Source organism: Agelaius phoeniceus, chromosome 4 (assembly GCF_051311805.1).
Source record: "Agelaius phoeniceus isolate bAgePho1 chromosome 4, bAgePho1.hap1, whole genome shotgun sequence".
NCBI lineage: Eukaryota > Metazoa > Chordata > Aves > Passeriformes > Icteridae > Agelaius > Agelaius phoeniceus.
In genome coordinates this window covers 3465174-3490947 of record NC_135268.1, presented here as the reverse complement: position 1 = coordinate 3490947, position 25774 = coordinate 3465174, and the positions used below count along the sequence as shown (strand labels likewise).

At 39.8% G+C, this 25774-nt stretch overlaps 1 protein-coding gene across 3 annotated transcripts in view; it reads left to right on the top strand.

Annotated features, from left to right (window-relative positions):
- The window catches only part of TRPC3 (transient receptor potential cation channel subfamily C member 3), a 33673-nt gene that overhangs the window by 5450 nt on the left and 2449 nt on the right, over nucleotides 1-25774 (top strand). For all 3 annotated transcript variants that reach the window (XM_077176739.1, XM_054632578.2, XM_054632579.2), the window contains exons 2-11: nucleotides 3568-4339; nucleotides 12480-12665; nucleotides 17074-17238; nucleotides 19316-19532; nucleotides 20579-20812; nucleotides 21983-22247; nucleotides 22760-22955; nucleotides 24036-24245; nucleotides 24737-24820; nucleotides 25309-25384. In XM_077176739.1, coding sequence (XP_077032854.1) covers nucleotides 3599-4339; nucleotides 12480-12665; nucleotides 17074-17238; nucleotides 19316-19532; nucleotides 20579-20812; nucleotides 21983-22247; nucleotides 22760-22955; nucleotides 24036-24245; nucleotides 24737-24820; nucleotides 25309-25384 — 2374 coding nt within the window. In that variant the 5' untranslated portion in view covers nucleotides 3568-3598. The remainder of the gene's footprint in view (nucleotides 1-3567; nucleotides 4340-12479; nucleotides 12666-17073; nucleotides 17239-19315; nucleotides 19533-20578; nucleotides 20813-21982; nucleotides 22248-22759; nucleotides 22956-24035; nucleotides 24246-24736; nucleotides 24821-25308; nucleotides 25385-25774) is intronic.

Below are 25774 nucleotides of genomic sequence, written 5' to 3'. Positions count from 1 at the left end.
CATCTCTTTTTCCCTCTTTTTTAAATTAGATTGTCAGTACCTTACAGAGACAAGGCTGAGTACTTGAACTTTAAAGGCTTTGCAAATAGAACACAAGTAATTAATGCACACTTAGTTCTATTTTAATCATATTTTTAAGCCAGTCTAATGATGTTGAGAGATGCAAATTGAGATTTTGCTGGTTTGATTATTTCAGATGGCAAATAATACATATAAAATATGCTGAAAATGGAAACTAAAATCCTAACTATTTTATTCATAGTTTGGGATAGCTAAAATATTAGATATAAGAAAAAGAAAGCAGAAAATGGAATAGGAGACCTTGTACCCGATTGTTGCATGCATTGCTCTGACCAGAGCTATGCTGGCTTCAAGGTCCTTGAATTTGTTGAGGGAAAAGTGGAAAAAAAGAGGGGAAAAGTGTGGATGAACACAGCAGCCTTGTGGCCCTGTAGTGCTGCACAAGATTTTTTGCTTTAAGTTTTTTTGGGGATGTCTTGACAATATTTTAGTCATTAAAATACCAAGCATCGTCCGTCTTTATTTTGAGAAGGTATTGCAGTCACTTCAGATCCATCATTTCTGTCACAAGGTTTCCAGTTAAGGATATCTTCCTTCCTAGGAAGCCACTCTTGAGAGGACACTTTTGAAAGGATGCGTGTGTCTCTGCAGAGGTCAGATGAATCACCTCAGTGATCACCCAGATAGTGGGGTTTAAAAGGAAGGTAGATAAAATGAAAATAAATGTCATATTTCAAATTATGCTGAAAAATTAAACTGAATATATAAGAATAAATGTATTGTGTATTTCATAAAAGATAAATGAGATTTCAAGTGGCAGTTTAGAGTCTTCTTAAAGCAAGAAGTCAGCATGAGTCAATTTGTTTTGTCTTTGTTACATTTTTAATAGCTATAACTTTTTTTTCTTCATAGCATTAAACACTACATTTCTGTTTCTGTGTGATTTTGGATGTGGAGGATAAGTGTAACAGCAAAGACAACAAGATCTTGTTTAAAAAGAAACTCTGAGAAGACAATGTATCTGGTTTTAATTCTGATTTTGCTGGGGAGTAAGATAGCGGCGCACTGTGGCTGTTCATAATGTGCACTCTGGGCTCAAGTCTTTATTTCTGAGTACTCCTAAGTGGGAAATATGCCTGAGGTTTAAGACATTAAATCAATTCTCTGTTTAAAGAGTTAGAAATCCTCTCTGTTATGCAGCTTTTTTTATAGATTTAAAGAAAGTGGTATGGAACTGGGGAAAAAAAAGAAAGAAAGAATGGATCATGTCATGTTTGCCTGAGCAGTTTTGCCACATATTTCAAAAAGTGAATAGCAGTTAACATTGTTTATTCTATGGTGCCACTCAGGCTATTTCAGGTAGTCCAGAAATGCCAGCCACAGATAACAGGGTAAAAAGATCAAATGCTTCATCCCAGGAGAGACCTGCCCTTGCTAATGAGTTTCACAGTCTCTTTGCTTGATGTGCAACTGAGCTGCCCGTTTGTGTTCACTGAAATGCTCAGGGCTTGGTCTGGGTTTTAGGGTGTTTGTAGCTGTGATCAAGTGATTAAGATGGTACATTTTGATGTAGATAGCTGGAAGGGCAGGCCTGTCCTTACAACCTGGGTGGAATTAGTTCTGCCCAGTGAGAACTCCTGGGGCCGGCAGTGCTGCATCCAGAGATGGCCACGGGCGTATTTTGTGCAGTGTCAACAGAGCTCGTTGTCGAGAGACCACACCCACAAAAATCAACCCCCACAGCACTTAGGAGGCTGTTTCTCTGTCTGTGGATTTGAACCTGCATCAGTTTGGATGTTTGCCCATGCAGATGCTACTGTGTCCACTTTAACGCAGAGCCCTTGTGTGTCCAAAGGTGTGTGTGGCATTTTTCCCTTGGTTCTTTTTTGCAGACTGACAGTGTTTGCTTAAAAAGGGCTGTTTAATATTTTGGTTTGCCCTTGGCATTCATTACATGGACTCACATCTCTTCTAATGCACTGAGGGTAGAAGGATTAATTTCCTTTTCAGTTTTTCTGTCTGGCTTTGTACTCCTGTGTCTGAGTTTTTCAGCAAAGTGAAGAAAAAAATTAATTTTCACAATGCTCCTGTAAGATGGGAGCCAACTGTTATTTTTTCTAAAGATGAGGAACAGAGGCACGTAGGGCCTAAGAAACAAATTTGGAACTTGAAAGATTTCTTTAGGTATTGTGTGTGTATATATATATAGTGCATTGTATGTATTCCAAGCACACCCTTCATGAAGTCATGTTGTTTATCAGCAGCACTTGGTGTCTCCATGCCCATGAAATCATCCCAAGTGATCTCTGTCTCTTGAGCTACTGGATGAACTGATAGCAGCTGGAGGCTGCCTTCCTCACTGTTGAGCTGGACTAGAAAAGGCAAGGGAGATTGCTGACCTTGCCAGGCACTTGTCTCCTGCTCCTGTTTTCTCCAGCTGGGCCATGTCTGCTCCTCAGCCTCTCATTCCTCTTTGCACTTTCTATCCAAGGTCCCTTCTCTGTGCAATTTCTATCCAGTCTCACTGCTCTGAACCTCCCTACCCCTCTCGTTTCCTTGCCTTGCTAGATTCAGCTCAGCATCCAATCTGCCTGTTCTCTGAGCACATTCACTGGTTCATAATTCCAGTTTCTGTCTTTGCCAAATTAGCTTGCTCACCCATTCTTTTCACTTGTTACCCTTCTCTTTCCTCCCTCTTTCTTCTTTTGCAACTGGTTTCTGTGGAGAGTTCACACGTTCCCTGGTTCTCATTTTCCTTTAAAACATTTCACTTTCCTACACCCAGGCTTCCTCTTTCTAGTGCAGCAGTTATCCTAATTTTCATTCACAGACCCTCTCAGCTCCTGAAATGTGTGATGTAGAAACAGGCCCAGCACAGTCCACAGCATTGCAGGAGTCCACTGGAGTGAGATCTGATCCCAGTCTGTACTGGATGACTCCTGGTGCCTGGAACCTGTGAACAGTTTACTTGTAGAAAGTCTGCTGAATGTGTATGTAGTATTGTTGTCCAAAAATCTGTAATTTGACCAAAGTGACTTGTGAGTAGAAGCTTCCAGGTTTAACATTTCTAGTAGTAACACAAGAAGCTATGATCAGGCTTCATCATGTGTTGCTTGGCAGGACATCCTGAGGAAAATGTGTTTTCACCTCACTTTTATGTGATCTACAACATGGTAAGCATTAAGTATTGCCTTACTTATACCATCAGCTTGAATGCCTGTGATGGATAATATTAGTTACTACTGAAAGCAGTAGATGAGTTACCATTTTATATATGGGAGGGATTTCTGAAGAGGAGCGATGTCTTAAAAGGAATGAAAAATGTTAATACATCTTGACCATGCTAAGAGAACAGCAACAGCCTAAGGCATTGAGCCTGTGAGTGCCTTTAGATTGCAGACAAGCAAGAGCAATCCCAATTCAGGATACTGCTTGTCAGGAAATGAGCAGAGAAGGCACAAAATAAGTTGTTGCAGCTGCAGGATTGGAAGTTACAAATGACCACCAGAGTGAAAATTTGTTACCTCTGGCTCGTTTTCTCCTTAGGTACATCGAAGAGAGCCCGTCCCTGAGGCGCATGACCATGATGAGGGAGAAGGGAAGGCGACAGGCCATCCGGGGCCCGGCCTTCATGTTCAACAACAGGGGCACGAGCCTGACGGCCGAGGAGGAGCGATTCCTGGACGCTGCCGAGTACGGCAACATCCCCGTGGTGCGCAAAATGCTCGAGGAGTCCAAGACGCTGAATGTCAACTGCGTTGACTACATGGGCCAGAACGCCTTGCAGCTTGCTGTGGGGAATGAGCATTTGGAGGTGACAGAACTTCTGTTAAAAAAAGAGAACTTGGCACGGATTGGAGATGCCCTGCTGCTCGCAATCAGCAAGGGTTACATTAGGATAGTGGAAGCAATTTTGAATCATCCTGGGTTTTCGGTAAACAAGCGACTGACTCTGAGCCCTTGTGAGCAGGAGCTCCAGGATGATGATTTTTATTCCTATGACGAAGACGGTACCCGCTTTTCTCCAGACATCACTCCCATCATTTTAGCCGCCCACTGCCAAAAATACGAAGTCGTACACATGCTGTTGATGAAAGGAGCGAGGATAGAAAGACCTCATGATTATTTCTGCAAATGTAATGACTGTACAGAGAAGCAAAAACATGATTCTTTCAGTCACTCTAGGTCAAGAATAAATGCGTACAAAGGACTGGCCAGTCCGGCTTATCTGTCCCTCTCCAGCGAAGATCCAGTGCTCACTGCTCTCGAACTCAGCAATGAACTTGCCAAGTTGGCCAACATTGAAAAAGAATTCAAGGTAATGTATTTGTGTTTCTCTGTCTTTGTTATTGTTTTATAGTTGCTGCTACTTCACGTTGTCCTTAGATGCTGAAATGATTCCCTGTGCTTTTACTTTTTCAATTACAAATATTCTCATGCATTTACTCTTTTGTTCTTGATACATAAGCCTTTAGAAGGAATTTTTAATGGAATGAAATTGCTCTTGCACCTGCTGTGTTTGGAGAAATTTGATAAAATTGGAAACTGGAAAAAGTGTGCGTTCTGATAACCTTGCAGCAGACAGGAAACAATTCTGGTTGCTGCAGCACACAAGGACTGTTCTTAGTTACAAATGCTGAGTAATATAAGTACAAAAAGCAGAAACATTTGGCTTTTCTTGCGGGCACTGCAGCACTGACCTTATTCCTTCTTCTTAATTTGTACTGATTTTGATGTCTCCAAATTGTTAAAAATAACCAAACTGGTTGTTTTTTGGATGCACCTTTTAGGAATGTCACATGTTCAAAACCAGCTGTTAGTCTGCTTACAGATGTTGGTCGTCTTAGCTGGTTTTGTATGTCAGTGCCCTGACTTCTTTATATATTTCAATTAATGGCTAAGTTAACTGTTGCCCAGTGCTTTTTTTAATGCTTTTTCTGTTCAGTTGGATACCTTGAGAAGGACCTTTCCTCTTGTTCTCTGTTCTCCCCCTGCAGCCAAACCCCACCAAAAATCAAACCCCAGCAGACTGCTTGTAATGAGAAAAGCTTGGCTCAGGGAATGACAGACTGCTCTCCATGGGTGGAGATATTCACAGCATTGTCTCTTGGTGTAGCAGCAACTTTATTGGGGTTCTGCAAGGCCAGTGTTGGGTACCACTTGCTCATTTACTATCTTGAAAGATGATCTGAGAGAAACAAAAGATGCATTAACCTCTCCACACTGCTTACCCTGTGGAGTACTCAGAAAGAATATACAGCAACCCAGAGAAGGACAAGCAGAAATCAACCAAGTGAAATTTAACAGAAGAGGAAAAAAAATCCTGAGAAAGAATAGGTCCATATTCAGCTGAGTTAAAATAGAATTTAAAAAGTAAATTTTCACTGGTGAGAAGGATTAATGTATTATCACACACACTGATGAAATGTAAAATTCAGCTTTAACCCTTCCTCTCCTTTCTTTGCTGAAGGAACTCGCTCATACCATGCTGTGTATTGTGTAACCTGGCAAATTAATGGAATACTTCCTCAATGTATTTATTCAGGGAAAAATGTCAGATTTTTCTTTTTCCTCAGATGAAAAAGTACCCTGCCACCAAAAGCTAAATTAGGGCAAGCTGCATTGTGGTTTTGTTAGGCAAGGATGTAAGTGATTAGAATTGCATAGAAAAATTACAGTGGAAAGAAATTCATGGGAGACTCCCATCTCACAGGTACTAATACCATGCATACAAATTTCATCAGAAAAACAAGTAGCTTGAAATTTTGCAGGAGAAAAGGTCAAGTTTTTTGATTGAGCTTTTCATTTCAAACCAGAGCTTTAAAAAATTATTTCAGTTTGTAAAACGCTAATTCCCTGCTATTTTGGGATGCCTAAAACCCCAAGAAATCCACTGTTTTCACAGATTTCAGTATTTCTGGATAGCACTTTCATGGCTACTAAGCTTGCCAGGTGTATCAGATGATTCAGTTTTGGCACCTACAGTAAAAATTGTCCCAGACTCCTTGCTGGCATGGAAATTCAGGCTTCTCATCAACGTCAAAACATTCCACTGAAGTAATTACTGTCCTCATTGACGTCATATCTCTTTTTTTCCCTTCTGTTTCTATCAAGCCTGATGGGAGAACTGAGTGTTTCCCTGGAGTTCCTCCCATCTGCACCTCCCTTTTCAGTGCTTTCTTCCCTACAGATCTATCATCTGAAGGTGTTTGGCTGATAACTTGTGTGCTTTGTCACATCCCAGAGGAGAAGGCTTCTAATCCAGCATTTGCATTCCTGCAGACTTCTGCTGCACTCTCCTCTAGGATCATCACTGCAAATTCTCCAGTATTCCACTCAAATTCAATCTGTAGCACAGCACTGAGCAGAACTGTTTCAGGGTGGAGAAAAATGGGCAAAGTACTTCATCTCTCTCACAACAAAAAAATGGACAAATCTGTTCAAGTCATGATTTATTCTCAATATCTATGGAATATTAAGGGCCATGATGTTTCCTGTGCGTGCTCCACTTCCAGGATGCAGAGCAGTCCTACAGAAAATACTGTTCTGGGTGGTTTTCCCACAGAGAAAGAGCATAGGTTCAACCTGTTTAAAAACACCTGAGGGCCAAGTTTCCTGGTGAATGCTTGTTAAATTGAACCTAACCTCCATTGCATATGCAAAGCCCAGTCTGCCCCTCTTGCTTATCATTTACACTAAGAAATTCTAATGCACAAACCAGTGTTGGCACAAGTGAATTAAAAATGTGGGAAGGTGACTTAGGACATTGTTTCATGGCAGTCAGTTCCTCAAGAAAACCTGATTGATCACATTGATTTTTAGGTTTTGTTTTATTTTCCTTTTAGGAGAAAGGATTCAAAGAAACCACAGAGCCCTGATTTTTCTTGGAAGATGCATGACACTTAGCAAAAAAAAAAAAAAATGTACTGAAAATGAAAAAAAATAGATGAGGAAACCGGAGCCTTAAAGACCCTTTCATTCTACTCCTTTCATCTCCAAGCTTCCTCACTTCCAATTGTGAAATCTTTGTTTCAAGCTGCTGTTTGTCCTTTTGCTCTTCATCTATTATATTTATTTCTTCTTGACACTTTTGATCCTTTCTGATCTTTGTGTCCACTTGTCTTCTTCCCATGTATTCTTCTATTCAATTCTCTGATGGCCAGGGCAGGGAGTACAGTATTTCTCTCACTTGACTTGGTGTTCCTAGTCCCCCTGGTCTCCTAATTCCAGGGATTGCCTGCAGGATTTCAGATGACATCAGGAATTCCAGTTTGATCTTGGTCAGGAATGCTACCAAATTGTGAGAAATGGAACTGTTTCTTGTCTTAATGTAAAAAAGTGACCATTACCATAGTTGGAGAATTATCTTTTCCTTTCCAGTAGCACCACAAAGTACTTTGCAGTGCAAATATTCCCGATTTTAATCTTTTCCTGTTCTCCCGTTTTTAGCAGACTGTGGCCACTGCAGCTTGGCTTGGGGAGTGTTGGGGTTGGTTTACTGAAGTTAATTGATATTCACCCTCCTCCCTGAGAGCTTTAAAGCTGTTATTGCCCAGGGAAGAGAGGATTTCTGGCACTCAGAACAGCTGATGGAACTTTCCTTTGGAGTCACCATAGGAAGAGAGAGGACAAGGTAGCTAAAAAGCCCCGTGGTTATCTCTTTATACCAGCTTTCAACTAAATACTGTCCTGTGTAAGCAAGCTCAATTCTCCCAGCTGAAATTGCTCTGGCAAGGATAAAAAAGGTTGTAGTCCTGCTTTCTATAGGATAAAAAAAATCCCTGTTCCCAGTTTTGCTAAAAGCTCCTACTGAACCAAGGGAAGATGTGGATGTGCATCTAAAAGCAGAATTTGTCAGTGTTCCAAGTAAATTTACATAGTGTTGTTTCAGCTGAACTAACAAAGAGTGTGCAAGCTTGATCTAGGTTTAGGCTCAGCTTTTGAAAGGACAGGGCCCAGATCCATAACCATTGGTGCAGTTATGTGCTTTCTTTGCATATACAGTTACACGTGCAAACTCACCATGTATGTAATATCCAAGTGGCCCTTTACCAGATAACATAAATTTATGATTCAGTGTAATGGCTGTGAATTAGTTGTGCATTGCTTGTGAGCTTTGGTGCTTGCAGGAGTGTAACAGAACACAGATCCCTACATTTTGTTTGACTGCCTGTGATGGCTCAGTATAAATTTCCTTTGCAGTGGTTACAAATCTTGAGTGGAATCAGCTGAAGGTTTTGCGTTTGTGTGCTTTGTCCTTTGCACACAGACTGATACTTTATTTGTCAAGACTCCAGATGAATTCACGGGGCAGTTCTTGATGTTAGGAGGGAGAACAGAACACACAAATTTGGGCAAGCTGAGATCCAGCTTTTGATGTGTGTCAGAGTCCTCTGAAACTGCTTGTGAGACACAGCCTTGCAATTCCAGTCATTGTCAGTTGGCCTGAATGTCCCAGAGTCACCTGGGAACCTGGAAACACGCGGTGCAGGCTGACTTTTTTTTGATGTTACCAAGATATTTGTGCAACTGTTAGTGTTGATCTGGTGGCTTAATTTGTATGCTCTCAGGAGTGAGCAGAGGTGATTTGGATGACTGGGACCATAGATTAAAATTTCTGATATTCACACAACACCCTAGAGGTAGAAGGTTGTTTGAGAATCAGGTACTGTTTGTCTGTTTAATTCTGTAAAGCAATCAGATAGACTGGGATAAATTTGATTTGCTAATACATAGGTAAATAAAGACCTGGAGAGGGAAATCTGACAAGTTTTCCTGCTATAAGATTCAAATCCAGAGTGGGATATTAAGAATGCATGTACTGGTTTGCAGTTCTCATAACAGCATTTGTGAATAATGTAGGCTGTATTTATTCCTTAAATGTGGCAGAATTAAACCTCATCCATGATATCGTTAATCTTATCTGGCAATAAGCATAATTTTTTTAAGCAAGTGGTGTATCTACCAATGAAGAAACATGTCATTTGTGTTTCCACTGTTTTTCTACTGCTATTAGAAGAAATCTGGGTAACTCTCGTGGTAGGCAAACATGCAAAGCGTGGAAATAACTGTTGTTATTTCCTAACTACTAGAAATACACCATTTCTTCTTCCATTTCTTCACACTTAGCAAAATAATGAGAAAACACTTTGTAATTGAAGCCTCTCCCTGCAACTGGACAGCACATGTTTATTCATACAAGGACAAAATTTGGGTCGTGTTATGTCATAAAGCACTTGAGTAATACAAAACCTGTATTCTAGCAGTTTGTACTTAGAGTTTTGGCCTCTGTGATGAAGCTCTTTCTTGACTAGGCTGTCATCAAAGACTGTTCCTCTTTGTTGTTTTCCTTTTTTCTTTTTGACTGCTGCTATTTTCTAGCCACCATCCTGGAGTCTTCTTTTGCAGGGTTTTTATCTTGGTAGTGTGTGAGATCTAATCACATTTCATGTAAAAACTCTATCTGCATTCAGACCTCCATGCAGGCAAGTATATTTCTCTCCCTTGATTAGCTTTTTTATGACACTTTGCTGTAGGGGGATACAGTATGGGTAAATGAAGGTGGTATAGAATGTAATTGTATCCCCTAAAGAGTTGCAGCTGAACCAATTACTGAAGATCAGGAGCAGGTGTGATGTTAACAGGCCACACCTGTAGCCAATAAGAGCAGTGGTATAAAAGAGTGGATTGGTGGGCTCTGGAGCCACACCTGTAGCCAATAAGAGCAGTGGTATAAAAGAGTGGATTGGTGGGAGCTGGAGCCACACCTGTAGCCAATAAGAGCAGTGGTATAAAAGAGTGGATTGGTGGGAGCTGGAGCCACACCTGCAGCCAATAAGAGCAGTGGCATAAAAGAGTGGGTTGGTGGGCTCTGGAGTAAGTTGGCTGCTGCAAGGAGCAGGAACAGTCAGTGCTTAGAGGAGCTGCCTGTGAGAAACATGGAGGAGGTATGGAACTCTGAGGATATGGATTCCTTGCACTATAATGATAATACAACTCCTGATATATGAGACAACACCTTGCCTTTTTCTAAATCCTAAATCTTGGTCGTACATTAGCTTGCTTATCCCTTCACTGAATTTAATCACACATCCCAGTATTATTTTTATAATTGGGTCTTCTGGCCTGTTTCTCTTGGTTACCAAAAACAAATCTAAAATAACCTTACATCCTGTTGCTTCACTGACAACTAAATTAATTTGTCCTCTATGACCAAAGGAAATAACAGGATCCTGTTTAAGGTCTATGATTAGAACTGGTTGTTTCCAAGTCTGTATCAGGGATGTTAGTCTTGTGTAATATCACAACTTGTAGGAGTACTTGTTTGTCTCCAGTAGTGTTTCATTTTGATACATATCTGAATCTGACCTATGGGATTGATGGCTGATTCTTGCACTTACCCTATGCAGCCTCTTTTCCTGTCATTTCCCAAAATAATTTGAAACTACTGAAAGCACATGAGTTTCTCTGCCTCATTGTATAGATGCTAAGTTGAAAATTTAGCAAAACTACTGGTAGGTAGTTTTGGAGGAGGTAAAATTACATAGGAAAGGAGGAAGAAGTGAGGGTTTCAGGAAAAAAAAAAAAGTTTGAGTGAGAAAATTGAGGGCAGCAGCAGTAAGGAAACATTTTTGAGAAGACAGGCACCTCTAAGGGAAAATCTACACCCTCAAAAAGTGATTTTGAAAAGGCAATACCTGGAAATGAACAGTAAAACACAAAAAATGGAGAGGCAGAGGGCTCAAATGAGTGTTTTGGTGGTCTGGCAGAGGAAAAAAAACCTGAAGCTATGGAGTAATTGAAAAAGGTAGTTGTGCTGTTTCTAGTTGGGCACTGAAGGTAAAATTGGCAGATTCAGTCAAGGTTCCTCCTCCAGCTGTAGTGTCATGTGAGGAAATCAGAGGCCACATCTCAGGTATGGAATTTCTAGGAATCTGTCTGAGAGGACATGGACACAAAAATGAAGACTGAGGTTTGTGCTGAAGCAGAGATCAAGATAAGACTTCATACGTAATGTCACAGAGGTGGTGGGAGACATTTATAAGTATAAACAACAGTACAAGCAAAATTTCAGATGTGCATGTTTTACAGAGTTAGCTAAAAATTCTGAAATGCAGCCACAAATGTTTTGTCAGAGGAGGAGGAGGAAGATTAGAGAGAAGCAAATATTTGATGTTGATATGATAGTCCTTGGAAAGACTGAACAGGTGTGGAAGATGAATTCTCCTGTTCTTTCCAGAGCACTCTCACAGGAAATTCGGGGTATTTTGCCCACAACGCTGGTGTCCAAGCTTGTCCTGCAGTTACTCTGTAACCCACTGTGCCAGTTGTTGGGTGGGAGACGTTCCAAGGGAAGGTAGGAAAGGAAAAAGGGGGAAATGTACTTGATGTACATTAGAGTAATGAGCAATCGGCCACTTTAGCAGTGTAGAAAGAGCTAAAAGGTATTGGTAGCCTCACAGGCAATTACTTCATTAGTTGTCAGCAAAGTTTTTGCAGCAATGAGGTTACTTTTTTAATAGTCCTGGTCCTGCTTTGTTTGTGAAATTGTTATATTTTCAGCTGCCCTTGGTTGCCCATCCAGGTTATTTTTATGTAGTGTATATGCTCCCATGCTCTGTTATACATCTGCTGTTAGGCATTCACCTTGTGTCAGAGAATGAATGATTCTCCCTCGAGATCTTTTAGTGGTCGCTGTGACCCCAAGAGATGTTGAAAGTCTCTTTTCCCAGGCCGAGCGCTTGAAGAATGAGTCAGAGCTCTTCAGTTCTTGGTCTCAAGGTTGTTTGTTGTTCCTTATCTATAAAAAATTTTCTCCTGCCCTGCTGAGGTCCATCCAGCAGGACAGTTCCAGGCACACTACCTGCCCCCAGGGCGGTGTTATGTCTTTATACTAAAAATTACTTTGTTCGTTACAATGTTCACAATTACTTCCCAATACCCATCACCTATGTTAGACAGTGAGCTGCTACTCTAAACCAATCTGGAAATGCCAACATCACAGCAGAAGATGGAGGCCAAGAAGGACAAAGGCTGGACACACCCAGATCCCTCCATCTTGCCTCCTGAACCCCCATTCTAAAAACCCTAAAATCTGCTTTTCCACCCTGTGATAACTTCACTATTATTCTACCTAAACTGTTGTGGCTTGCTGATCTTCATCTAAGGTTGGTAATTTGCTCCACGGGTGATAATGAAACCCACAGGTGTTTTGGACTCTGTGCCAGGGCTTCTGAGCCCCCTGGCAGGGGTCTTGGCTGCTCTGGACAGCCAGAGGGATGTCCTGGGTTACCATGATTCTGCTGTACAAAAATTCTCTAATATCTGATACACTCCAAAAGTGACACGGTAAAAATCCAACACTTCATTTTTATCCATTTGTACAGGTCCTTTTCTCCTCACCACTGACTCTTAAGGACATGTGTGATGGGCTGTTTTCTGTCCCCCTCCCATTCCAGAACGACTACCGCAAGCTGTCCATGCAGTGCAAGGACTTCGTGGTGGGCGTCCTGGACCTGTGCCGGGACTCGGAGGAGGTGGAGGCCATTCTGAATGGGGATCTGAACGCGGAGCCGCTGGAGGCGCAGAGGCACCGAGCATCCCTGAGCCGCGTCAAGCTGGCCATTAAGTACGAAGTCAAAAAGGTAACTCCTCACAGCTCTCAGGCACTGTGGCAGCAGGGCAGTGCCACCTCCTCCCTTCTGCAGGTGGTCAGATGCGCAGCTGAGACGTGGGGTGAGTAATCAAGGCTCTCACAGGGCAGAAGGGGACTGTAATGAAGGAGTTCAGTTTAATCTACTTCCCACCGCTGAGAAGTGGCAGGAGATTGTAATGACATAAATGAGGTGTGCTAGCCAGGCTTTGCACAGTTGGTCAGATTGTTTTCCTGAATAACTCAAAAGGTGTTTCAGTAGAGCCAGATTTTCACTCAGTGACACTGAGGCTGTGTCTTCTGTCAGTTAATGCAATAATACCTACTCCAAAGACAAGTCTGTGTTGATTTCAACCCGTAAGTAACTCATCTGCAACTGTGTGTTGTAGTGAGAAATTCCATGTGATTCAACATGGTTGTTCCTTTAAAAATATTTTAAAACTCAGCCCTGGAAATGCATGGAATATGTCTGTGGCTGCTTGGTCAATTCATTTCAGTTCTTCAATTAACACAGGTACAAAGGTGGTATTTTGGCAAGCATTTTCAGTAGATGCCTCTCTCCAAGTAGTTTGTATTTTGTGGATGAATGTAATGCGTTGAAAAAAGGAGCTATGCATCACATATTTGACATAAATACATATACTTTCACTGTAGTTTTTATTGTATTGCTATGTTGTTCTCCTCAAGATGCCGCATTAGGCTAGCACAGAAAATAGTTAATACTGTGTCCTGTTGTGAGAGGAGGCAGGAAGTACAGCAGGCCCCATGTATTATTTACAGCTACCTTTTTGTGTGATTAGCATCACTTCCATTCCTTACAGCCATTATAGTTTCATCATCTCCACAAGAAGCCTTGTGTCTCTCAGAATAAATAACCCTGTGTTCTGTGGCCACCTCTTGAGCCAATCTGCCATATAAAACAAATTGTAAGGACCCTGCCAGAGCAACAGGGGATTGCTGGTGTTTATGACGGCCCCAAAAGATTGATAATAAAAATTGTAAACACATATGCCAAGCAACAAATCATCATTTCCAGTAAAGGGTTGGTCTCCAGCAGATAAATGCGTATTAATTGCCAAAAATCAAGGTAAGTATATACAAGCATTAAATTAGTTTAGAAGACTGGAACTGGGGGAAAAAAAAAATCAAAGTGCATAAGCATGCTTTAGTGTCTAAATATATACTTCTTTATGCTCTTGCAGTGTAATGTGTACCAAAACTTTGTTGATGCTCATTTCTCAGCTTTCACACTGAAGGCTGTGATTTTCTTTTATGAGTGTGTTGTCACTGATGAAATTCACTGCTGAGCAAAGGGCCACACTGATCTGTTAAGAATAGCAGAAGTCTAAATAATACCAAAAAAAAAAAGAGAATTCCTCATAGCAAACTTGTTGATCTTGTTGGGAGGAAATAGATGGTGCAGAGTTGTTACCATACATGTGCAGTTTGCTGTAAGTGGCCATTACATAGGGCATGGCAAGGAGGGGAATGTCTCTGCCATGGTGGTCCTTTCATGCTGGGAATTGCTCTGTCAGAGCTGTGGTGGATTCTAGTGATATCCTGACTGGAACAGATTCAGATGTGGGAGCTCCACATGGGAATACTTCAACCCTCTCACCATAGGGAGCAGACAAGGGTGTGGTGGGTTTCCTTAGTTTTCTGTATTTCTAGCTGTGCTTCCAGGTCAGGTCCATCAAGGTCAGTTCCCTGTTGCCAGCAGTGCAGCCAAACAGAGCAGCAGGTCCACGAAATAGGTAATGAGCCTATGCCCTGTCCAGAGGGATGAGAGGCAGGAAAAAACACGTGACAAGTAGCAAATGTGCTCAGAACCTCACTGCTAGGGGAAGGGAGTTTTTAATTCTATTAGTAGTGAAACTCTTACACTTAATGCCCTGGGTACTGCACCCAAGTGGAGCCCACCTTTTAAACATGATGTGATTTTGAAGCTAAGGTTCAGACTGAAACTGCAGCCCCAATAGGGAAGGACTAAGGGAATTACGAGGGGAAAATAAAAAAAAGAGAACAAGTTAATCTTGCTCTGTATGCTGATTTACTGCCATAGTAGTGCTTTTAGTTTTGTGTCTCAACTCTGTCTTTACATTGCCAACAGAATTCCAGAGAAGAGCTGCAACTGGCCCAACTAATCTGCAGTTCTTGCTGAGACAAAAATCAGGATGGAGTTTCCAAGTGAAATCAATAAGAGCTGGAATAAAATCACAGGAGTTAATTTTCAAACCCTGAAGTGTTGAACAGATAGATAAAGAAGATGCGAAGTTCTCTTTGTGTTGTGTGTGTTAGTGTATCGGAGTGTGCCAGGATTTGTTCTTGCTCCGTCTAAACCCAGCCATTATGATGACAGAAATAAATAACATAATCACTCTGAGTCATACAGAAAAATATTTACATACTGATGACTTGGTTCACGGTCATGAAACTGAAAACATCAGAAGTGTTACTGTCAATTATGCTTGGAAAAGCAGCTGCATTAAAATTGGGATATTTTTTTCTTTTAGTGACCAGATACTGTTCTCATGCATCATTTTTGTTCACTGAGGTTCTGCTTGGAGCTGAGAGTATTAGATACATGCGATAATAAGCTCAACACATGTAATGAAAAGTGAGAAACTGCATGGAAAATAGAGTGAGAGAGGAAATGCAGGAAGAACAAGGTTGTAGGATGCTGTGAGCAGTAGGTAAAATGGGATGTGAACCTACTGTCCTTGGAGGAGATGAAGCTGCAGGCAAATACAGGTAATACAGACACACACGCAGCAGGGGTGGGCATAGTTTAAAGTTGCTGAAAAGAAAACAAACATAATCATAAGTTGAAGTACTTCAATAAAGACTGAGAGAGGAGGGATGAATTTCAGAGCTTTTATGGATGAGAAGTGACACAACTTGCTCCGAGGGCTTGGAAGTGGTGTGCATTGTGCAGTTGCCAGCAGTTAAATAAGTCACTAAGATCCTCTCAAGAGCCTTTAGAGTCACTGCCAGAGAAGATCTTGCCCATAACTCTTGGCATCTTATTCACTAAGTCTTCTCTTTTTTTTTTTTAAATTTTTTTGGAAATGGTAGCAGATCTCCTCTTAGTGTCAGATGAAAATGTTGATAGATCAGGAGAATAAACCAGCCCAGAGCTCTGGATGAGGTGCCACAGGGCCCATGGGCTGATTCCCAGCCCTGGGTAAACTTCCTTAAAGCTCCTTTAATGTTTCTTCCCATTCCCCGTGGTAACAGAAGGAATGATGTGGGTGTTTCTTCCCTCCTCTTCCCTACAGTTTTAAGCCTGATTTTTCCAATGTCTTTGTAATTTGAAATAATTATTTACTTTCCTGCCTTTGTCCACAGTTAATCTGCTGTGGGATTTGTCCCTTTGATGTCCTGAGTTGACAATGAAATTTATCTTAGCAAAAGAAGAGGCTGGGGGCATATGTCAGAATGCACAAACACACAAAAACCCAATCTCTTCTTCTCAAATGGGCCAGGCTGGCAGTTTTTATGGTGCATAAGCTTCAAAAGTGACAGCCTAATAAAAAGAACAGAAGCAGTTGGATTCGACATGAATTTCTTAAAGAACTTCTTTACAATCTCTTTATTTATTTCTCTTGGCCACTCCACTTTACGTACAAACTGCATTAATATGTGAAGTAACTGCTTAATGCATCACATACTAAAATGCTTAGGGACTTTAATTTTACAGCAAAGTAGATTAAAGTATGAAGATTGCCTTCCTTTTTAAAGTTCATGCAGCAGTTTCAGATTGCTCTTCTTGAGAGGTTTAAGGCTCCCTGTTTTCATTGCCAATGATTTAATTTGATTTTCTTTAGGAAGTCTGTCCTGTTGTACTACTACTCTATGCACTTTTTAATGAGATTTGGAATATTAATAGAGTTTTGCAAGCAGGACCTGGCAAACAACAGTCTATGTAGTACATAATGATCTCTGCAGAGTACAAGGGATAAAAAAATGGGTATCCAAGGTTTACAGTATTTTCATTCTTTTTTCCAGAGTATAACCAACTGACATCAAATCTCACTCTTAATCCAACACAAATTATCAGTTATCAGATTTATTTTCAAACCTTTTTTTGTGAAACACCTAGCCTTCTTTATTCTCATTCACTAGTTATTGGTAAGTGTATTACCAGGTTTCTTCAAACTGCTGTGAAAACCAGGCTGCTCAACCTTGTGCATAACTGGTGTCCCACGTGCTCTTAGGAGTGGCAGCTTCTTCTTTATTAACCTTTGTTCAAAAGGGAATGAGAGAAAAGCTACGGTTCTTAAATAACTGGTGTTAATTTAGATCTTAGGTGGTTGCAATTGTGCATGTGGCAGTTATGTAACTCCTCTTATTAATGACAGCATGTCTTGGTTTTTCTTTCTTTTTCCTTTTCTTTGCAGTTTGTGGCCCATCCAAACTGTCAGCAGCAGCTGCTGACAATCTGGTATGAGAATCTCTCAGGATTACGGGAGCAGACCATAGCCATCAAGTGTCTGGTGGTGCTGGTTGTGGCACTGGGCCTTCCCTTTCTAGCCATTGGTTATTGGATTGCGCCATGTAGCAGGGTACTGAATTTTATAAATTATCTGTCTTGTGCTGTTCTCAGAGCTGCTTTTCCTTTCCTGGCAGTCAACATGCAACTTCTGCTGCTTCCAAATTCTAACTAATTAATGATATTTTTAGCAATCCCTAAACTCGTGCCAAAAGATGCTAAGGGGGCTTTTGTTACTTGCACTGTAAAGAGGGGACCACAGTGATGAAGTATGAATATAAATTAACATTAAACTGAAGGAGAGAAAAATAACCTTCTCTGAGAGCTTTTTTGTTTTTTAAGTTTCCCTAGGTTATGCTCACCTCACAGTATCTGCTGTGTAATTTATTATATGAGTAACATGGATTTTTTGAAAGTCACCACTCAGATTCTTTATTAAGTCTCCTCTGGTGGCATCCTAAGGTCTCATGCTGTTCCCATATAAACCATTAGCAGAACATCTGTTGACTTTACTGATGCAGAACTTAATCTTAAGTAAAATATTTGTTATCCCAGCCCTAGGAGGTCTGTTTGCCAGCTGAACCATGGAGCAGAAATTAAATTAAATCCATCATTCTGACCATGTAGTGGGGTATATTTGTAAAAAAGCACAGCTGTAAACTCTTACTTTTAAAAAATATGTGAACACATAAGGGTGCTCCCACCTTTCCTGCTGATCTCACAAGGAAAGGAACAGCAGTTTCTTTGAAATCCTCATGGTCTGTAGCACATGAATTGTTTGCAAATCAGTGTGTTCAGTGATCTTTGGTATATCAGATGAAGGAAGATTTCTCTGTTGCATTAACATTTAAAAAAATTTTAAGTACCTTTACTCGTGTGCTGAATGTGCTCTTTCAATTTTATTTCCTAAGCAAGTGTAAAGCAAAGAAATGTGAGTTTATTTTATATTTCATTCTTTCAGTTCATCTTGAAGAGGGTAAGGTTTTTCTCATCTACATATTTGAAGAGAACCTGATATTTTCTCTGGGTTAAATATTTATTTACTTTGAAGATAAGCCTTTATGAAAATAATGTAATTGTTACTCTCATTATTCTCTGAAATGTCACTTTCTATTAATATCTTTAGTAAATATATTGCTCACAGCTTCATATAATAGGAACATCTTAATGTATTTTTAGCTGGTGTCTAATATGGAAAAGTGACATTTGTCCTTGAGCTCTAATTCCCAATAGCAGAAACATCTGATGTATTTCCTCAGTGCTCATGTCAAATACAAGTGCTATACATTCAGGTCAGTGGTTGGATATTGCAATTACAAAATGCCTTCTAAAGGTCAGGAGCAGGAAGGGAACCTGAGATTGTTTGCCCAGGTAGTAAGTGCAGTTTAATGTGTGTTGGTTTGCTTAGTTCATAGTAGCTGACCCAAATTTCAAGGAAAAGAATTCCTTGAAATAAGAAAGCTCATGTGGTCTTCTGTAAGATGCTGGTCCCCTCTTCTGGTGCAGACAGACTTCCCCTACTGCTGCTGTTCTGTTCTTTTACTAGGTGCAGAGATGAATTAAACCTGCTTAATTTATTTATAAAGCCACTAATATTTCTGATCTTATCTTCCTTAGTCCTTTTTGTGGAACAGTCATTAGTTTTGATAGACACATATACTTATTTTGGCACTTAGAGCTCTGAACATGTGTTCTGTGAATGAAATATAGTGACAAGACATAAGAAAACAACTAATTCTTCCTATAGCTGTAGTTATAGAAAAATTAATAATACACTCTTGTTGTTAGGGAAAATATTTTGCTGGAGTTGGAGATTAAAATAATTTATCTTTCCCTGGGCTTGCTTTACAAACTTCCTGGTCATGGCCATGGTACATTTGCAGCTCCTTGGAGTGTTTCCCCTCAAACATTGCCATCTAGAGCTTGTGGAATATCATGAGCACTCACTAACAGAACAACGTACTCTGTGAAGCTCCCTGTGGGAGCCTTTTGTCGGAAATGGCAAAGCACCACAGCTGAGTGCTCTTGGAAGAATATCCTTTAAGAATGAGGTTTCTGGCTGTCCTGAGCTCTGAGTGCCCATTTATGCTTCTGGAATGCCTGGTGTTTCTTTGAGAAAATTGAGTGACTGCTTTCATTCTGCCTTGCAGCTTGGAAGAATTCTTCGAAGCCCATTTATGAAATTTGTGGCACATGCAGCGTCCTTCATTATTTTCTTAGGCCTGCTGGTGTTCAATGCTTCAGACAGATTTGAGGGCATAACCACGCTGCCCAATGTCACTGTCACTGATTACCCCAAGCAGATCTTTAGGGTGAAGACCACCCAGTTCACCTGGACAGAAATGCTGATCATGGTGTGGGTTCTTGGTAGGTATATTGCCCCTTCATCTTCCTCTTTTCCTGCAAATAGAGATTCTGAAAGGGAGGAGAGAAGCCCAGGTCCCAAAGCTTTGATCCAGCTGCTGTGTGCAGCAACTAATAAACCCTTAGGGCAGGTAAGAGGTCATTAGAACAGATTTTGAGTAATTTCATCCTAAACTGTGTCAGGGTAGACAGGTGAGTATCACTTGCATGCTGCCTTTTGGGAGTTCCAGTGTATTTTCTTGATTTGACAGAAGGCAAGGACTGCCATGTTACAGTCCAATGTGTGGCTGCTCTGAGTGTAGTTGGGATGGCAGCAGCAGCAGCCCCTTTGAATTACACAGCCAGGGAAACAAGAAAAAATTTGCAGGGTTGTGATTTTACTTTTTGTTGTGTTTTTATTTTCCCTAAGAAGCCTCTTTGGATCAAGCAAAAGGTCTTGATTCACAACAACTGCATCTCATGGTTATGGTGAGGCTGTGATCTGGATTAAATCCACACAAATTAATTTCTGGGAAGAAGTTGAAGTGAGAAAGCTGAATTACACATAGCCAAATTCCACTTTCTATACTGAAAATAATCTTATTCTGTGAAGTGGAAAAACAGTAGTATAATTGTGCCCCTTATATTTGGTCATCTGTGTTGTTGGGTAGTTGTGTTCTTGTGGAAAAATTAAACCCTCTGATTCAGAAGTGGCTGAGAGATGTAAACGGTAGGAAATTAAGAGGACATTTTTTCCCCACACTTTATTTTTTCCTCCTTTGGAATTACAAAGGTTTTGTTGTTTGGCCACAATACTTGTGCTGCAAAGTCAAGGCTCTACTCTACCCTCTGTGGGGTCATGTCTGAACTACATTTCCATTAATTAATCTCAATTAATACCTTGCTATTTAACCCTGTTGAAACCAAGAGAGCATAACCTTGGTGATACTGCAAATAAGGGAATCTCTGCTCCACTGGTATCATCCCCTTCCATGAAATGGGAGAAGGCAGGGAATTTAAATTACAACAGTTGGGCGAACATTGCTGTGCTTTTTCATTTCTTGTTGCAGGTATGATGTGGTCAGAATGCAAAGAGCTGTGGCTGGAAGGACCCAGGGAATACATCTTGCAGTTATGGAATGTTCTGGATTTCGGGATGCTGTCCATTTTTATTGCTGCTTTCACAGCCAGGCTGCTGGCATTCCTTCAGGCCACAAAAGCACAACAGTATGTGGACAACTACATTGAGGAGAACGACCTCTCCGAGGTCACACTTCCTCCAGAAATTGAATATTTTACTTATGGTGAGCTTAGTTTTTCTGCCAAACAGATCTGAACATAGCAAAGCTTGAAGGATGCGTTTAGAAGCCTCTCTTTACCCTAGAGCTAAATTTGAACCCCTTGATTTTAAACATTTGGAAGTTAGATTTTATTCTTGGCTAATTGCACAACAGGTGAAATGTTGATGTGATTAATTTCTCTGTTTTTTGGTTCAGTTGTTTGAGAGTTATTCATGTTCATAAACATCTATCAGCATTTCCTCCTGTCTATTTAAATAGAATAAAACTACAAAATACTTACTGCAGTGCAGAAATTGTCAATAAAGGTGTGATTCATCTGTATTTACAATGCAAGAAAATGCTGCTGACAGTGTATTTTAGGATGGGCTTCAATATATTGTAAGAGCAGACTTGGTTGTGTTAATTACCTTAATTGCAGTATAACCAATCTGAATATTGTGTACTGAATATAATATCTGAATATAACTGTTGTGCATATGTAAATACACATTTAGAAACACAGGGCATTTTGATAGTCACATTTTAATATTTTGATAGTCACATTTTTGATAAACACATTTTAATTCAGTGTTGCTGCTAAGATGGTGTGTGAATTCACATAGGAATTTATGTATAACTCAATTTATGTATAACTGAATTTCTGTGTAACTCAATTGTTTCTGTGCACATTGTGTATAAAACCCACAATCCTATTTCTTTTGAGGTAATTGGCAAAAATCTTTATGGTCACTATGGGAGCTAGGTGATATCCTGCAAAAAGAAAAGGCTTGGTGTGACTAATAAATGAAATGGTTCATCAAGCAGCACTTATCTGCCCATCAATAAAACACCAAATATAGGAATAAATTTCCCAGCTTTAGCATAGTGCTTGTTAAGATAGCTAATACAGACAAGTTTCAAAATGCAGTAAAAAAATAATTATTGTCTAGTTCAGGTTAAAATGCAAACTGCAGAAGCTGTCATGTTTCTTCAAGTCTCTTTTCTTCTAACAGAAGGTAATGTAACTTATACTCCTAATTTGTGACTTAAATGAAAAAGGAATAGAGCAGCAACTATTAGACTCTTCAAATATTTGTCTCAACTAAATTCAGACATGTTAATGGAAAAATCCTATCAAGGTTTATTCCTTAAGATTGTGATAAATGAGTAACCCCTGTATTTCATATCTTCCAGCTAGAGATAAATGGCTCCCATCTGATCCTCAGATAATATCTGAAGGCCTTTATGCAATTGCTGTTGTTCTCAGCTTTTCTCGGATCGCCTACATCCTGCCTGCAAATGAGAGTTTTGGGCCCTTGCAGATCTCCCTTGGAAGGACTGTTAAGGACATCTTCAAGTTTATGGTCCTTTTTATTATGGTATTTCTTGCATTTATGATTGGAATGTTCATACTGTACTCCTACTACCTTGGAGCTAAACTGAACCCAGCCTTTACGACGTAAGTATGAGGTTTCAGTGTAAGTAAAAAGCCAATCAAAACTTGCAGGTTTTTCATTAAGATGACAAAGTCTGTGAGACATTGTGTGCTCTCTGTTAGCATTAAAATAAAACTGAAGGCCTCAGAAAGCGGAACACAAAAGACCAATTGTTCCCTGTTTGTATAATGGAAGCTTTCATTTCAACCTGAAATTATTTCACCTGTATATATTTCAGTCACATAGACTTGTGGGCAACCAATAGGAAGAAAATATTATTTGATAGAAAATACCTTTCTAGTTCCTGTTGTTCTGCAGGTATTGTTACAGCTCTATTAGCTGTGATGGATAGGTGGAGCACAGAGGACAAATGGAAAGTGCTGTGGAAAGTGCTTCTCCCTGCATGTTTGTTGTTTTGATCAGTGCTCTGATTCACAGAGAAATTAATGGAGGTTGTTTATCAGTCACTGGAAACACAACTTTTATATTTTTTTGCGTAGTTAGTAATAATGCCTTCCTCTTTTTTTCCCTACAGAGTGGAAGAAAGTTTCAAGACCTTATTTTGGTCGATATTTGGCTTGTCTGAAGTAACCTCTGTTGTCCTCAAATACGATCACAAGTTCATTGAGAACATTGGTTATGTTCTTTATGGTATATACAATGTCACAATGGTGGTGGTTCTGCTCAACATGCTGATTGCTATGATCAACAGTTCATATCAAGAAATTGAGGTGGGTTCTCTTCTCAAGTTGTTCTCTTCTGTTATGCTGTAAAAAGGACACAATTAATAGGAATTATTTCAGTGGTATGTAAAAAGTACAAAGAGATTACCACAGGAAAAGATATCACAAAATGTATAAAAGAAGGCTGACTTTATCTAATAACTCAGCCAAGCTGCAGAACCTCACAGGATCTAAACAAGTTTATCTCACGTTGTGTACACGTTATATTTGGCATCCAACTGCAATTAAAAAACAAATCAGAAAATGTATATCATCCAAGATCCTTGGGTTTCAAAAATAAATCTCAGGTTGCTGAAATGAAAGTAAAAGTGTATTTATAGTGCAAGCTTACCAGACCATGAGTTCAGAGAGTACTACATTCACACAGATGCAGGCACACGCCCACACAAACAGGAAGAACAATTAACTAAGACATGGTGTACAAATGGATATGTCATTCCCAGTCTTTTCAATGAGTTATGGGAAATGTTAGGGAATTCAGCAGAGAAAACTAGTTAGAATCCAGCCTTGGAATACTTGAGTAAGAATGTATGAGGACAAAACAGATTTTTTAGTATTTAACACAATTTCTTCAGTACCACCAAGTTGGCATTTTCTGTACTCCATTATAAATCAGAGTTTCTTGTCCTGGTTATGTAAAAAGCTCTGAGCACTACCGTTTTAAGCCATTTTTTGCCATGAGTCTAATACTTCAACACTTGTGCAAGTACCAAGCCCAGGTGACCACTTTAATAAGAAAAGCAAGGCTTGAAAAACCCCTGGAAGCTCCACTTGAAATAGCAGGGAGTTTATCTGTTGGCTTTCACTTGATGCAAAAATTATGCTTGCTTAAATACTTCATGTACTTGAACTAAGTATTCTCAATGAAATGTTGCATAAAGAGACAACTGAAATTTGGTTAAAATAGACTAAGTAAAATGGTTGCCTTTTTGCAGAACTGCTGGAAGTCTTACTAGAAAGAAAATAATATTTTATCTCAAACCAGAAAGGTATTTCAAAGCAGCCGCATTTGAAAGCTTTGCATTTCCTAAAAACCAACAGTATCATCTGTTTTATTTCCTAACACAGGATGACAGTGATGTAGAGTGGAAGTTTGCTCGTTCTAAGCTTTGGCTGTCATATTTTGATGATGGAAAAACATTACCTCCACCCTTCAGTCTTGTACCCAGCCCCAAATCCTTTTTCTATTTTATCATGAGGATCATTAACTTTTCCAAGTGCAGGAGGAGACGGTTACAGAAGGACATTGAAACGGGAATGGGAAACTCCAAATCAAGGGTAGGTTCAAAAATCTTTTCATTGCAGGGAAGAATTGTGTGTCTGTTCCAGCAGTCTTCTTTTCTTTTTAGTTTTAGCCTATAATCTATGCTTCTGATGGTAGTAATTAATCATTTATAGCAATAAATGTCTATTTCAGACTGCCTAAACATAGTGCGTAAAACAAGAAATAGAATTAAATTTTGTTAGAACAACCAAATCTGGGGAAACACAGTTAAAAGAAAAGTTGATGAGTATTCAAAGATGAAAATAATTCCTACAAGGAGTTACTTGAATATTGATTAGAGATACTTTAAGCCTATTTCCTCAGAACAGGATGGCCAAAATTATCAGCATTAAAAAACCAAAACCAACATATAATTCAAGGCAATCTGATTTTTTAAAAAACAATACTCTGATACAGTAAAAGATGGAACAACATGTCTTAAATAATAATGAATCCTAACTTGGTATTTCATAATTTGTTTTAATTTTGTCTTATTTCTTCCTAGTTAAACCTTTTCACTCAGTCCAATTCCAGAGTTTTTGAATCCCACAGTTTTAACAGCATTCTCAATCAGCCGACACGCTATCAGGTAAGTACATATAGTGACAACTGTCCTGAGTAATACAACTGTGAGAAGGTTCTAGCAGAATTTGGGTGTTTCAAGTACAGTTTGCCTTCACCAGAGAAAGAAAACCTCCTGTAGAAATTAAACTCTAGGATGCTCCTTGAAAAAAAAAGATAGGTACTGTCCAAGCCCATCATTTGAAGCATTTCAAAACTAGTTCATGCAGTACTTAAAATTGGTCTTTGGTGTCCCCCTTGAGGAGCAAACATCTGAAACTGGTGAAGGAATATATGAAATGGGTTTTTGGGTAAGGGATGTGAAAGCTGACTAGGTTGGCTGCTCCCTTCCTTTCTCAGCATGTCCCCCAGAAAAGCCCATTTGAGGCAAGTACTTTGTCTGGGACTGTTCATGCTTTCTCTTAGGCTGATGTGACAGAGAGAGCTAAGAAAGAAAAATGAACAATGTTTAATTATATAATCTCAGCTGATTATGTAACTGTTTTAATCTGGCAGCAAATAATGAAGAGACTGATAAAACGTTATGTTCTGAAAGCACAAGTGGACAAAGAAAATGATGAAGTCAATGAAGGTAAGAAAGAGACTGCAATATTCAGAGGCAGTTTTTTTCATGTTGTATTAGGAGCCAGTATTACACCGATGCATGGGGGTTTTGAGTGAAAAGAGGCATTGTTTCTATTTCACATGCACTCAGGCTCAGATAGTAATGGAAAGTATGCCCATGTCATCAAAAAAATGGAAAAGTAGGACTAAAGAAGTAGAACAGAGAAATATTATGGCTCTGATTTTACAGATGGAAAATGAGAGCACAGACAATGCACAGAGGAAATCTGTGAAGGAGCCATTAACTGTATTCACACTTCCAGAGTCCTAATCAAAGCTGCAGGATCTTCCTCTCTGTTTCATTCAACTGAACACACAATTGAACACAATTTACCACTTTACACCATGAGCTATTTGT